The 15,850-nt window shown below is 39.2% G+C and overlaps 1 protein-coding gene across 5 annotated transcripts in view; it reads left to right on the forward strand.

Moving 5' to 3' along the window:
- LOC119742554 (aftiphilin-like) overlaps nucleotides 1–12,045 on the forward strand; it is a 55,224-nt gene extending 43,179 nt beyond the window's left edge. For 2 of the 5 annotated variants that reach the window (XM_038218620.1, XM_038218647.1), the window contains 2 exons: nucleotides 5,182–5,199; nucleotides 8,581–12,045. In XM_038218620.1, coding sequence (XP_038074548.1) covers nucleotides 5,182–5,199; nucleotides 8,581–8,870 — 308 coding nt within the window. In that variant the 3' untranslated portion in view covers nucleotides 8,871–12,045. Of the gene's footprint in view, nucleotides 1–3,119; nucleotides 3,174–5,181; nucleotides 5,200–8,580 lie in introns of all 5 variants that reach the window. The other 3 variants (XM_038218628.1, XM_038218655.1, XM_038218638.1) reach the window with 2 other exon arrangements.
- The last annotated feature ends 3,805 nt before the right edge of the window (nucleotides 12,046–15,850 follow it).

Genomic DNA, 15,850 nt, shown 5'->3' on the forward strand with positions numbered 1-15,850 from the left:
AGCTTGACAATAAAATAACATCACAGTCATGTGTGTATCAGTATATGCATAGTTTTTTGTTTTTGAATATTCAAACTGGCAAAAAGCTATTCGAATATTTAGTTGATGATAAAAAAATTCAAGTAGCTGGTATATTCTGGACAGCCCTAATGACAACTGTTTGCTTTCTCCTTCGGCTGTCAGCTCACTAACGAGAAAGATTTACATCATTAATTTTCACAAAAATTAGATAAAAAAATCCCAAATTTTACAAAACTAGATCAAAAGGTCAAGTATTACAAAATAAGACCACATTTTTCGACCTACCGGTACATGTAAGCCATACAAATCCACTTGCCAGTCGAATTATAATTTGTTCAATCCCACGCCAAAGCATTAGACACACAAATTTTTCGTAAGCACCGAAGCTTCACTCCTAATATTGGCTACACTACCAGAATTGTCCCATTGATCTTTTTCCCGGGGGGAACCGTGTATTCCATAATACCGATTCCAGAATTCATTTCAGAGATGCCATAAAGTAGAACGCCTTGAGGCCACTCGTGCCCTCCTTTTAATGACTGCAGATTTTCTGCCAGTTGAACTGGTGCGCTATGTTTCTAGTGTCTTTTTCGTAACTGAATGCCTTAGGCCTGTGGAAGTGCTGAAAACAGTGCCAAGTGCCTAGCATGTTCACAAGAGAAATATTAACATTATATACAGTATCCAATATACAGGGTGGATTAAAAAAAAACCGAAACTGAGATATTATTGCTAATTGGAACAGAAGTAGGGTACATGTGAATCAAAGGGAGATATCCTCTGTTAGGGTTGAATCTCCTCTTTAAAATGACACCCTGATAATGTCCTTACATTCACGGTTGACTGAGCAGAGACCAATTTTATGAAAGGGTCTAATTTAGAGCCTTGCGCCACTTTTCATGGTGAAATCTCTTTTTCCCCCACCTGCCTTGATTGGCAACCATAGCCTTTCACTCTGTGACAAATGACACCACAAAAGCCTCAATGCCTCTAAATAGACCCTTTCATGAAATTGGTCACTGCTCAGTCAACCGTGAATGTAATGACATGATCAGGGTGTCATATTTAAGAAGAGATTCAACCCTAACAGAGGATATCTCCCTTTGATTCACATGTGCCCTACTTCTGTTCCAATTAGCAATAATATCTTGGTTTCGTTTTTTTTATCCACCCTGTATATGTATGTCGCCTCACGTTTCTTATGTTAATCGCACGACAAAAGGAGCCCAAGTTCGAATAGAAAAAAAAAATGGGAAGTCTATCCCAACTCTATCATGACATGTATTTTTTCATGAACACAAGATTGCATTTGGTCAAGTACACGTCTCAAATTCAATTGTTGCGCGATTGATGCAGATCGTCTAACAGAAATGTATCTATGATCTTGTAAAGACAAAAAAAAATCCCACATACAAGCTTTAAGAATAAAAAAAATCCACACTTGTAAGTTATTTGCTGATTGTTTGTCAGAACGTACGGGTCAAAGAAACACAGGGTAAGGAAGAAATTGTCTTCATGGCGGTTGTTACATGTATTATGTAGAACATACGTGAATATTCATTGTAAAACACAGCAGTCGTTGTAAACACAAAACAAATGTCGGTATGCAAAAAGTGTACGTTTTCTCCGCAGTAGTTACAAAGATGAACTTTGACGAGTTATTGTTACATGTTAATAGTAACCATTACGTCATCAGGTAACAAGTTCCAGAAATACCCTATGAGCACACGCTTAACCAAATTTATGCTGTACAAAACCATGCAATTAAGTAATCCTTTTTTCTGGGGGAAAAAATGTCTGTCACTCAGCAGTAAATAGAACAAAAAAAACCTGCACCCTCATACAGGCAATTATCCTAGGATTAGCCTAAGGCCAGTGACGTGCACTTGTCCACTAAACGAGTTATCTACCAATGATTTGTCTTGCGTTACAAGCACCCAGGGATAGGAATGGGGGGGGGGATCTCTTATGCTATTTGGAAGTCAACAAGGCAGAATGTATTATTACAGAAAACGAGATTTGAATTCTCAGCAGAATCCACACTGAATCAACCCAAATTGTGGGTGTTTTTTTCAGGGGGGGGGTTTGAAAACCAAATATTTCTATCATTTTTCAGTTCAAATTAAAATTACAGAATATTTTTGTGGATAAAAATTGTGGAGTAGCTTCTATACTGCCCTCTGGAGGCAATATGGAATTTCATGGGTATAAATTGTGCATGTACCGAGTCAAATTATGTTCATTTGCTAAGCGGAAACGCCTCTCACTCGATTTTCGCTAAAAATCTGTTAAAAAAAAAAAAAAAAAAATCAAATTTAGTGAAGCAAGTGTTCATGGAGTAATTGTTTCTCTGATTAAACCTACATCTCGTGAAGTTTCCTCTAAATTTCCAGAAGAAATGTGATAACGATCATTCTCATCGATTAGTTGGACCACCTGCTCCACAAAGCCTAGCTTCTTTGTTTTTATCCCGTTTCCCGTGATCATTTAGTACTAGGTTTGTTATGTTATCTTAAAGTTGCTCTCCCCGTGCTGTTTGTGAGTTTCACTCCGAAAAAAAAAACAGATTTTGTTTTTTTAAATTACCGGTGCTTTTTTTCTAGCTAAACAAAAGTTAATCCTTTCTAAATGAGAAATCCAGCCAAACAAATCTGCTCAAGCTTAGTTATTGAATTATAACTCACATATTTTGCCGTCAAACAATAACTCCTGTATACTTTTGTGCAATATGGTCACAAAAACAACATGAAATAAAAACATTTTGTTCAGAGGGTTTAAACTGTCCCGAATAATTTTTTAAGGGTTTTATTTTTTTTTTAAATTTTAATAACATATACAAATTGAAAAGTTGTTATGAGAATAAAATGAATATGCTGAAGACCACAGGTTGAGCAACTTTAAACAATATGCATATCCTAGAGGGTTCTTCAATCCTTAAATCTCTTCCATCGGGAATTGAATTTGGACACACATTTTGCTTTGCAAACCAGATTACAAGCAGATGTACGTAGAAGATGATTGTGATCTACATGTAGGGCACGTATTGTACTTGTATTGATTTAACATCCTGCGTGGACTGTCTGTTATTGCATGTGCAGTAGTGAAGTCGCAGGGTGTATGGATGCGCTTTTTCAAATCAAACGATACCCGAGGTAAAAGGGTCAGCCATTTTTTCTTCTTCTTCCAACGAGTTACTTACTCTCAAGATCATCGTCATAATTATCAATGATAACAATCATCAACATTGTTTTCACCTAAATGGTTTCTTGTTCGATGTAGCATTTATTCACACATAACAAACCCATGTCATGAATTGTGTTCTCTAACTTTTGCTTATTAGGTAATGTCTCATCTACAACATTAAAGTTGCATTCGCCGTGCTCTTTAACAAATTCAATTTTTTTTCTATTAATAAACTTTAAACTTGTATGCTTTATTCCAACCCCCCAAAAACCTTTTCCTCCTTTTTGTTAAAGGGGGGGGGGGGACATCTGCAACCCTCAAGAATAAAAGGTTTTGTTTTGGGCCGAAACAGATCAGCTGTGAGAGCAGGCTGGCTCCCGCTCCATACATTATTGGTACTGATTGTGAGGCGGGAACCAGCCTACCCCGCAAAAAGGAATATAATGTGAAATTGTAAAGTAAAAAGTCAATAACTAAACATGGGCCAAAGTTTTTTTCAGTCGATGTCACATTCAAAAGTGAATAACTTTTATAATGCTACATGAACATGTAAAAAAATAGCAATTTAGAAAAGAATCTATTGTTCGGTATAAAACTTGAACATTTCACGGGGAATGCAACTTTCAAACCTTAATACTGTCTGGGGCAGGGACCGCTAAAGTTCTTTTGTACAAAGTAAACCTACCGTAGCTATATATACTGAAATGGTTCTGTCAAATTCCAGAAATGATACTATCAGAAAATCTGTGTTCAATATGAGAAATTTTTGATTGATTGGAAAAAAGGTCAAACTTATGGTGGACTAAGAGGCATTTACATGTACATGTGCATACAGGTGTCTGTACATCACAAATTGATGGATGCTTGCAGTGCATGAGAGATTTTTAAATTTTCATTGGAATTCATAGGCATAGCATGCTTGCTTTGTCGACAGTGATTTGGGTTAGCGTGATACCGCAAATTATGATGAAATTCATTAAAGAACATGAACTTTCCAATAAAAACTATACATTGTACCATATACGAACAGCACATGTACATGTATATGTGTCTTTCTTGTCCTAGTACAAACTTCCTACAATTTAACAACTATGAAACTAAAATTCATTACTAAATGTTGACGCAGACCAACACCATCAAGGTTTTTATTTGTTTGTTAATTGGTTTTGTTGTGGCTTTTTTTTTCCTTTGTTGTGGTATTAACTTAGTCATTTTCATGTTATGCATGCTGGTCATTAGTCTATGTAATTAATTTTGTAAGACAACCTCATCTTGACGTCTATATTTTGACCAATCAGCGAGCGCTTTCTATATCGGGTCTTCAGTCTTTCACCGTTGTCGCGTCTAAAAATGGATAAAAAGAAATACCCTAGACTACAAAGGCTGTGGTCTCGCACTCTTTATTATGTTACGTGATACTCGCCAGACTGTTGCTGTATTACAAAACACTGTATTTGAATTGACCAATCAAACACTTAGTCCGGATTTGGGAATGAAATGACGTCACGATTTAGTAAAGTCGACTCCCACTGGCTTAAGTGCGAGAGCACATAAATCTGCATGCTTTGACATATCAGACATTATACCGGAGACTCGTGGCTCCATGGATAACGGGTGATACTCAGACTAACTGGTCATGTGCATGGTTTCCTTCTGTTTGCATGGAGCCCTTCCCAAGCATTTCTTCTAAATTCGTTTTTAACGTTAATTTCGGGCGTTTTTTATTGATACTAACCTTTGCTCCATAATTGCATTGTATACATGTTGTAATTTGCATTAATTTATTTTTAATTTCTGAATGGCTCGTTAATATGCTAGGTGTTTCATTGATTTTAATTTGATGCATTGCTCATTAATATTCAAGGTATTTAATTGTAATCTTGCACTTTCCTTCAGCCCTGCTCACCCATTTCTTGCATTTTTTTTGTTTTTGTTTATTTTTCCATTGTGGTCTTGCTTTTGCACACATCTCAACAGGGTGGTTTCGCCGAAAAGGTACGTCACACTTTAACAAACTACCTCAATCGGGGTAGGGATTGTGACCACAATACCGGTACCTGTTAGTGGTCGGTAGCACATGATATATCTCGATCAGTGGTATGGGAAAAATATATTCCGGCCAACAAAGGGTCACCAGTTTAGTTTCTTCTTGTATGTAGAGAAAAGAACAAATACCCCATACAGTAGAATGGAACATACCCAAATTAGCAGCTTGAACTGGTTTGTTCTGGCTGGATCAGGTCTAGTTTGATTTGAACTTGCTTTGTCTGGTTTAAACTTGATTGGTCAGGTTGGAATGGACTGGTCTCTGTTTGGCTTGGTCGGTTAAGAACTGGATTGTTGTGGTTGGAACTAGCTTGGTGTGGTTGAAGCTGGACTGGTCTATACGTGGGGTGGTCTGTTTAGAACTGGACTGGTTTAGTTGGATCTGGCTTGGTCTGGCTTGAACTTGGCTGGTCAGTATCTGGCTTTGTTTGGTTTGAACTGGCTTGGTCTGGTTGGATCTGGCTTGAGCTGGTTGGAACTTGGCTGGTCTGTATCTGACTATATCTGGTTAGAAATGGCTTGATTTGGTTGGAAATGGGCCAGTTTAATAATAAGTTGGCCAGATTTGAACGGGCTTGTTCTAGTTGGAACTGGCTTGGTCTGGTTGGATCAGGCCTGGTTAGATTGGAACTAATTATGTGATTTTAGAACTGAATGTAGGAAATACAAAGTCTGATAAACAGTCCCACTTTATCCTGAAGAATTTCATAGTTTTGATTATTCACCTTCCCATGTTGTCATTTGCGCCCCTGCTCTAAAAGGGTTGCAACCTGCCCTAAAAAAGTGTTTATTTTGATGGAAAGTCACTTTTGTCGGTGGAGGCTGGGCAGGGATTGGGTAAAGAGGTTTGGTTGCAATTTTTCACTGGTGAAAAATGTAACGCTTGCTAATTGCTTTACATGCATAATCACTACATTAAAAAAAAAAACACTAATCACACGCTATTAAACTTGCAGAACTGAACAAAAATTATTTTCTAAAATTCTTCATAGTTTTGAGGTGAATCTGAGCGGTAATATGTGTTTTTCAAACCTGTGAATTCATGCATTTGTGTGACCCTTGATTTTAATTGATTTATGCAATTTGTTTTAAAGCATGTGTTGCATGTGGTATATGATCTTGAATTAATTGTATTTGTGTAAATCCATTTAGTTTACAATTTCAAAATTCATATTTTCTGGACGTAAAACTTTATAAAAAGGAGAAGAGAGGCCAAGGCACCTTGGGTGTGGTCAATGCACCTGAACGTTGCAGAGTTTAGAGTCTCTCGTGTGTGTTCAAAAGTGTTGTAGTTAAGCCCATCACAAGTCCTCACAAGTCCCAGAAAGTCCTCAAGTCCTCACAAGTTCCCACAAGTTCTCACAAGTCCTCACAAGTCCTCAAAGTGCTCACAAGTCCACACAAGTCCTTAAAGTGCTCACAATTCCTCACAAGTCCTCAAAGTGCTCACAAGTCCTCAGAAGCCCTGACAAGTTCTCACAAGTCCTCAAAGTGCTCCCAAGTCCTCATAAGCCCTCACAGTGCTCACAATTCCTCACAAGTCATCAAAGTGCTCACAAGTCCTCAGAAGCCCTCACAAGTTCTCAAGTCCTCACAAGTCCTCACAAGTCCTCAAAGTGCTCCCAAGTCCTCAGAAGCCCTCACAAGTTCTCACAAGTCCTCACAAGTCCTCAAAGTGCTCCCAAGTCCTCAGAAGCCCTCACAAGTTCTCACAAGCCCTCACAGGTTCTCACAAGTCAATCTTGATGCATTGAATTACAAGTCAAGCCGCATGCTATTCAAATGAACTGTGACAAAGGCATTCATTCCTTTGCTATTGTTTATGCCCTGTTACTTGTAATGACTTGTAATGACTTGTAATGACTTGTGATGACTTGTGATGGACGTGACTACATCACTGATGTCCATTTGCCAAATGTTCGGGAAAAATGCAAGTGGAACCTGTTGAAGGTACCATAGTGCTGCTTTTTGGTAGAGCAAATTCGTACGAATATTTCGCAGCTGCGCAAATCCTACACATGATGTTAGTTACAGTGTTTCATGAAATGAGCTGCAGTTTTATTCAGTGGAATGTGCACAAAAGTACAACACCTTGCGTCTCGCGCGTTGTTTTTACAAGATGGACACGGCCTGGGCAGCGGTAATGCACCATTATCAACATGGGGTCTGCCGTGATAAGTTCACGTGGAAAGTTTCCACAGATACTGGTTGCTGAATTGTTGTTACTAGTGGGGCAGATAGGGGAAATATTTGGGGGAATTGTGCCTTTGATGATACAAGCATGGCAGTTGGCACACAGTCAGAGTATGTCTTAAGAAAGATATTTGGCTATAGGGCCATCGCAGATTTGTCCTTTGAAAAAAATGTAAGAAGAATAACAAGCAATTTTCAAAAATTTTAAAATGGCTGCCATTGCTAGCTATTCTACCTGTATTTTTTCGAAGGACACATCTGTGATGGCCCTATAGCCAATTATCTTTCTCATGACATACCCTGACTGTGTGCCAAATGCCATGCTTGTATCATCAAAGGCACAATCCCATCACCTATCTGCCGTACTATACCTTTTCACAGCAAAAGCACACATTTGTAGAAGCCTGAAATCTTATTCGTCATTACCGAGTTTTATATAATTTGGGGAATAGACCGATCCATTGCCACACTGCATGTTCAAGACAAGTGCGTCATATGCAAGTGTCATGTCGGACATTTGTGCACGGATGTCTGACACTCATCACAGCCATGATTGGTCACAACGTAGGGCTTAGTGGATCAGCATTTGGCACAGCAACAGAATCACCAAACACCTAAGATCGCAGCCATTTATAACAAGATGGTTGTTTAGTGAGAATGACTTGGACCAGTTGCTATGCATGAAGCGTGATCCAACATCACAAATCTTGCCTATTAAGGCCTTTTGACACTATCGTCTCGCCTTACCCATGTTGAAATCAACAGGGGTCCCCCATTAAGTGGAGCCTGGTCCCATTACATGACCATGGGTAGGCAGGGCAAACTGTTCAAACAAATACACCAGTGTGCACAAGGGTCGGCTTTAGATTTTGGATTTTCTACCTGGGTAGAGCCTCTCTACCCTGGGTCCCGACCAGGCTTGGATTTTACCGGTGTAGAGCGCCAGTCCTGGGTAGAAGCCATATTTGATTCTTGCTAGCATGAAAGGGGTTCCCTGAAATATCTGTGTTGGACTCGGGATAGTGCGAAAGGCCTTTTACATGTTCTTCAATTTTGAATTTCAAGTGATTGCCTGGAATCACAAATGGTTACTTCTTTTCACTGCAATGGCCTTCTACCTTTTTTTTTACCCTACAGCGCCACCGTTGGATCCAGAGATCCTGAAGCTGGAGAAGTCGGGCCCTCCCCAGCCCTTACCCGCCCAGAAGAACCACAAGCCCCTGGACGACATCCTGAAGAGCTCGGCTACCTCAATGGTCCGGCAGCGAAGCCAGCGGGACGCCGGACTGAGCAGCGAAGCCAACCGAGTATTAGACGGTCTACCCAGCCTGTCCTTCATGCACGCTAAGGTGCTGATGTTTCCCATGCGGCCGCTAGAGGGCGGCACCACCGCTGGCAGTGCGCCGTCGCAGGGCTCCCTCTTGTGATCAAATGAAGGACAGGCTTAGTGTCTGACTTTGGTTTGACTATGAAAACAAGTTGGAGTGGAGAGCTTTGGAAGGCATTATAAAGCCTTCCTACTTATTATCAGAAGACAATTGTACAGAGCTGTGATGCTGACGTTTATAACGAAATGAGAAACAACATGTTTATTGACTCCGTGCACAAGCACGCCCTCAAGGTTGACAAAGAGAGAGGCGATGGATATTAACCCTCATTGCTGCAGGGCAGCCAGCACCCACATGAAGACACTACAGGTTTAGCACAGTCACATGGAAATGAGTTGTACGCACTCTGTGCCGACCAGTGTCTCATATTCTGTCGTGAACCAGTGCCGCGAACCAGTGTCACGTATTGGAGCCTTTGGGAGTAGTCACACAGCACTGCTTGCTGTGCCTTCAGTCCATAGACTGCTGGTTGGTTGACTGAAGTTAATGCAGTCTGCGTCAGACAATTGCACAGACACATTTCCTTCAGAGCCAAGGCTGTGCAATACCATGAAAGTGGTTATGTGTATAACTCTGTGCAGAATTGCTCAGACTCACTATGTGAATTTTAGTGGACAGTGTGCAGTCTTTCAAGGGTCCACATGTGCTGCTCAGACTGCATACCGGTTAAGGCAGGACTTTGCCTAATGAAGTATAAAGTAGGTTGGTTCCCAGTCTCCCCATAATATGTGCATTGGAAAAAACGGTGGATACCAGTCAAAAAAGTTGGAGCTTTCACCTCACTGGTTCCCATGTGCTCATGGAGTGTAAAGTAGGTTGTCAGCGTCCCCATAGTATGTGCATTGAAAAAAAAACGGTGGGCGCCAGTCAAAAGAATTTGAGCTTTCACCTCACTAGTTGCCGTGTGTATGGAGTATAAAGTAGGTTGGTTCCCAGTCTCCCCATAATATGTGCATTGAAAAAATGGTGGGTGCCAGTCAAAAAGCTAGAGCTGTATTTAAAATCCTTGAAAAAAAAATTGATTGCGACTGGAAATGTTGCCAGTAACATATGAACTTACTGCAGATGCAGAAAATGGATAACTTCAGTCCCGACAGGATCATCATGTTCATTGTGCATATCGGTCATTTTTGGAAAACGTCGCGAATGACTCCAGAAGACTGCTTGCCGTTGTTTCTTACGTTCACCAACGTTGGTAGCAAACAGTCGATCCCACTTATACAAATGTGGCCAACGTTGATATTGTTCTAGGAAGTGGAACGCACCCCTGCACTGAGCTCAGAATTGGTTTTGTATCTTTTAGACGTATCAACCTGTGGTGGAAGATTATCAAGCATGTAGAAAGACATGGGCTTACATGTTTATTTGAAATATAAGGGACAAGGCAATATTCATTCCTTTCCAATAGCTATGCCACTGATATCTCTGGGAGATTATGGATGTCTCTGAAAGAATACATAGAGCCCTGGGATTGAGTACCCAACCGCACCTTATTTTGTTATTCAGTTGCGTTAGCCACAATGTTGATAGACGCCTTCTTACACCCAAGATTTTTGTGCTTGTTATATTTGACGAGGCTTTGCCATTGCGGGCGAGGCTGCTTCGCCACCTGTTGCCCACTTCGCGAGCGAGTCGCCTGCTTCCTCATGGGCGTGTTGCCGGCTTTGCAAGTGAGTCTTCGCTTCACTGGGGATCGCCTGCTACATGGGTGATCAACCGTAGCAGCCTAATTTGCATCAACAACTGGTTAACATACTCGTTGCGCTTTACAGTATAGCGAAAATTAAAATTAGACCTAGCTTATACACAGTTTAAACCTAAAGTGCAAATATATTTTTGTGGCAAAAGCTTAAAGTCCATTTGAAGAACAAATTAGCTGCGTCTCTTAGCGTTTTGAAGTTAGTATTCAAATCAGGTGGTTATTCTCGTTAATGCACGATTTGTGCTCCATAGTCATGTAAGTAGCAAGGCTGCTTAGCTCAGAATTGTTTTTTTGCTGTTCATGACTGCATAGATATACATGTAAGGCTTTTTCACACCATCTCTCCTACCCAGGTAGGCAAGGCATACCATTTACTGACTACCAATACCATTCGGTATTCGCGACTAGTCGCACTATTGGTACAGGCCTACCATTTAGGGGCCTCGTAGCCGAAGCGGGTAGAGCATGGAGCTATGGAGTGGAAGGTTGGCGGTTCGAATCCCATTCGGACCAAAAACTGGAAAACTCTCTCTGGCGACCCAACAGTAAAATGGGTACCTGATTCGTTCAGGGAAGGTAAGACGGCGAGAGGAGAGGACTGGGCACCGCCACTCATATGCCGCGCCCAAGACACAGTGGACCTCTAACATCCCACTGCCCCTACGGCCAGTAATGGCTATGGGATCTTTACCTTTCACCTTACCTACCATTTACACCTAACATTGGTGTGTACACGCTTCAGCTGTAGATTGTACATTTTCTACCTGGGTAGAGCCTCTCCACCCTGGATCAGACCAGGGTTGGATTTTTTAATGTGTGAAAGAGGTTCCTGAAATCTCCATGTTGGACCCGGATCGAGCACAGAGATTTTGGATAGTGTGAAAGACTCTAAAGTGTACAAGTTACATGTACACGTTCAACATCATGGAAATTAAACATAATGCACATTTTCTGAGGAAGTTAAACACATTGACATCTTGCTACCCTGAAATTTTGATTTTGATTTTCCACTGATCGCTGTATAACCAAACACAATCATCTTAAGGTGTGTCTTTTTTACTTCTAACAGAGTGTTTAAAGACAATGAGCTTTTTTGTTTACTCTCGGTTACCAGTCAGCGAATCATGGACAGAACTGGACTAGCAGCTTTTGTTTTTGGTATAATTAACATGTAAATTTAAAAAAGAGTATAAACTAATAGAAACAATGTGCAATCGTTTTAAATTGCTGGTTACATCCCATAAAGATGATTACTTGATTATGAGAAATGTACATTGCTCGTTATTTCAGTTGAATGTAAAAAAAATTGTAAATAAATATATGTGTATATGAAGGTATTGTAGCTTAGCACACGATTATGGAGAGGTTTAACATTTAATAATTATCTCTGTCTTTGTTTTCAACAAAAACAAAAACTGTGTCTTTTTTTTTTTTGCAGTCCATTATTGGCATATTTGATGCAGCTTATAAAGGCCATTGAAAAAAATAATTGTAATTTAAAATGAAAAAAAAACCCCAGAATTTGAGATTTCAAGCACTGTAAGCATCTCTGATTTTTTTCCAGTTTATAAGTACAAAGGAGTCTAACTTCCTTCCCAAAATGTCAAAATATAGCACCAGTGTTAGAAATGATTACTGAAAATTGGATTACTGCACGGTGTTGGGTTGTAGTTGGTAAACACCGACAAGGGAGGATATTTGCAACCATACCGTATTAGCTTCAGTTACTCAGATATATTTACATGATAAAACTTTGTTAAAAAAATTGGGAATTAACCTTAAAAAAGGTGGAAGTACATGTATGTCTTGAATGTGAATGTGATACTGATATGAGGCATTCAAATTATTTTGAAAGCAAGTTTGAAATCTCAAGTTTCATTAGTACTGCACCTTGGGTTAAGTGAACACCCATTTTACCAAGTCTTTGCTGGTGATGATGTCGATGTTTGTTTTTTTGTGGGTTTTTGTTTTGGCAAAAGCATTTTAACAATTCTGCTTAAACCAGAATATACAGCATTATTGCAACTTTATGTAAATGTAACCAACTTATAGTGGAACACTGAGGCAAAACTAAATACTAACTTTTCAAAGCGAGTTCATGCTTCAGAGGCTTGCGTCTGATTTGACACGGCAAAACATTCGTGGCAAAAATTATTTCAACGCGAGGCAGAAAACTCGGCCAAACTTCACCGCACACAGAGAATGACTTTTTGCTCAGCACGTAGCTCTTGTGTGCAGCGAGCTTTAATGGGAAATTGTTAGATTTTGTATTGTAATCAACAGTTTCTCGCAATTAAACTTAAACCAGTCAACTCTGAACATGTAGAGGCTGCTGGCAAGTAACCTATCTGCTGGTATAATTTTTCCTGTTTTTGTTGAAAAATTCAAATGCACTTCAACTCTCTACAGTTCCACAGTGGTTCGTTATCCATAAAATGAGTTGAAATATCATTTATGGTTTTCAGTGTATGTACTCTATTCTTTGGCTTGTTCGTCATGTGTCTTTGTAATGTGTTAAATCTTTCGTTGTATTTGTATCGTACTGTAACATTATTTTTTTCTCGTTCAAAGAATTGGTTTAGTCAACTTTATATACCATTTTATGGAAGAGGACCAAAACACTTCTTGCATACTTTCCTGAGCTAGTACCCATTTATTGTGCATTCATAAATACCTAAGACAGTTTACCCAGTCCTATTGGTCGAGAGCCCGTCACATGGCCAGTCTTAAACAGTTGATAAAGACCGGCTGGCTGGTCTTAAACACTTTCCAGTGTCACATGAAATTTTGACTCTATGAAATCCGGTGCCTTTTACCGATTTATTGGTTGAACGTTCACAATTCTCACATAGGCATGTGCCATACTACCAGTGAGTCAGAATTTCATAGTCCTAAATTCACAACACACCGGCACAGCTGCATTGTGCGCCACATCATGCAGTACGCGCGGTGCGTGTGCCAATCTCCATATCAGGAGTTTACGACACTCCATATAGCTACAGGGGTGTCCCGAAAAACATGCGGTAAAATTGTTCAACAAAATTGGAAAAAATTTATAATTTTTGACTTGTTTTGACTTTTGGACCGAAAAGTCTGATTGCTGATAATTACCTGAGCTGAATATCAGCATCCAGACTAAGTGTTTCAAACCAGCCAAGCACACAGTTATTCCCTTATTGATCGATTGTTAAAGAGGTTGTGGAATGCTCGAAGACATTTCCATCATTTTTCGGGTATATGTAGCCTAAGGTGTGATGAAATAAAAACGACTATTGTGTCTGTCATGAAATGAGTACAAAAGGTACTTTTGAGAGCTGTTTTTCAGGTCCTGTTTCGACCCGAACGTGCAATTTGTGTAAAAGCCGTCGTTGGGGCCAGCAAACAAAACATAGTAAATCGTGACGTAATAAACAGGACTCCCGGTGCAGCGTAGTATAAACAAGTCCTGTTTATTATGTCACGATATACTATGTTTTGTTTGCTGCCCCCAACGACGACTTTTACACAAATTGCACGTTCGGGTCGAAACAGGACCTGAAAAACAGCTCTCGAAAGTACCTTTTGTACTCATTTCATGACAGACACAATAATCATTTTTATTTCATCACACCTTAGGCTACATATACCCAAAAAATGACGGAAATGTCTTCGAGCATTCCACAACCTCTTTAATGTTGTTTTTTAATTTATTATTTGAAAACGATAAAACTAACATCTTTATTTAGTTCTTCATCATGAGATCAAAAACAATCATATAGACTAATGTAACAATCAGTACTTAAAGATAAATTTCTGTGGGGATATAAATATAATTTGAATAGATTTAGTATAAAATAAAAAGTATTAAGGTACATAAGTCCAAGTTACTAATAATTCAGAAAAATATTTAACTCCTTTGAACTGTAACAAAGCTATAGTTACGTGTACACATCACTATTTAGTATAACACATAAATGTATTAAACTGGTCACAAATTGTGTTCACCATATTAAATTGATTTATTAAATTATTCTTTCAGTTTTAAACAGCTTTGTTTTAACCTCACACTTTTATCCTCAATAAATGCAACAAAAACACAGCACAACCTGGGTTGCATGAGTATTTTGTGAATCAGTCTGCTGAGAGTAAAGAAGAAATCACCCAACTGCCTAAAAAAATATATAATAAAAGACATTTGTATGGCGCTGTATGTGAAATAGCTCAAAGCACCTCACAATAGATAACAATAAAACCAAGGTAATAGAACTTTAAAAGAAATCATAAAAGTCACTTAACTAGGATGGATAAAAACAAAAACAAATATGTGAAAATACCTTAAAACAGTTGAATCAAAAACACTAATATAAAACAATAGTTAAAGGGAATATACAACATTTTGCCTTTGCTGTCATTTTCAGAAACGGATAGATTTGGGGGGTTAGTATTTCATAGGAAATATTGTTACAATGACTTGTTTGAAGGTTTGTTCGTAGATGCTGGAAAAACCAAGAAAATATCATGTTCCTGTACTTTGGTTCCCTGACCCCACGTAAGAAGAAAGGGACCAATTTATAGACGTCAGGGAATTGTAAAGTCAGGGAACCAGTCCAGCTGGCTTGTACCCGTTCACAGGTGTGTAATCGATTGCAAACAAAATGCGGACTAACAAAATATGGTAAATTGGGGGCAGTATTTGAAAAAAGCTGGTCCAACGTTGTATATTACCTTTAAAGCACAAAATGCACCTTGGCACTAACATCACGATGAACAATAATATTAAATGCACACATACACTCGTCATGTGGAAAGATTCAACGTGCGAAAAAAATACTTGGATGACGTCTGAGCCTAATATAAATACGTACACTTAAATTTGTCTTAAACAAATAACTGCTTGTGCATTTTTGTGCTAGGCTTGGGCGACTCCTGCATTTCTCTTAAAGGTAAAGTCCATCATTTGCAGCCATCCGAAAAGTAACTGGCGTAATTATTGTTGAAAAACAAACTTGGTTGAAAGATAGTAAGGGGACTAAACTCCCTGTGAAATTATTCTTTCTGGGAAGCTGTCATTTTGAAGTAATCAACGAAAGAAGGCATTTCCAACGGTGATTCTTAAGAAGCACCGTAGGAAAATTTAAATTAGTAGTTCGTTTTGTTATTCAGCGCAGCGCGCACAAGTATTGGAATGACGCACACGCGCGCGCGGTTGTTATAATTCGTCGGATCCGTGCGCGACGTCGCGTATAGCTGCAATTCAAAACAATTCAAAACATGATTCAGTAACTTTGGATTTGAAATTGAGATCTTAGAATGCTGTTTTTCTCGGAATGTACAGCTG

Source organism: Patiria miniata, unplaced genomic scaffold, assembly GCF_015706575.1.
Source record: "Patiria miniata isolate m_02_andy unplaced genomic scaffold, ASM1570657v1 HiC_scaffold_11, whole genome shotgun sequence".
In the NCBI taxonomy this organism is placed as follows: domain Eukaryota; kingdom Metazoa; phylum Echinodermata; class Asteroidea; order Valvatida; family Asterinidae; genus Patiria; species Patiria miniata.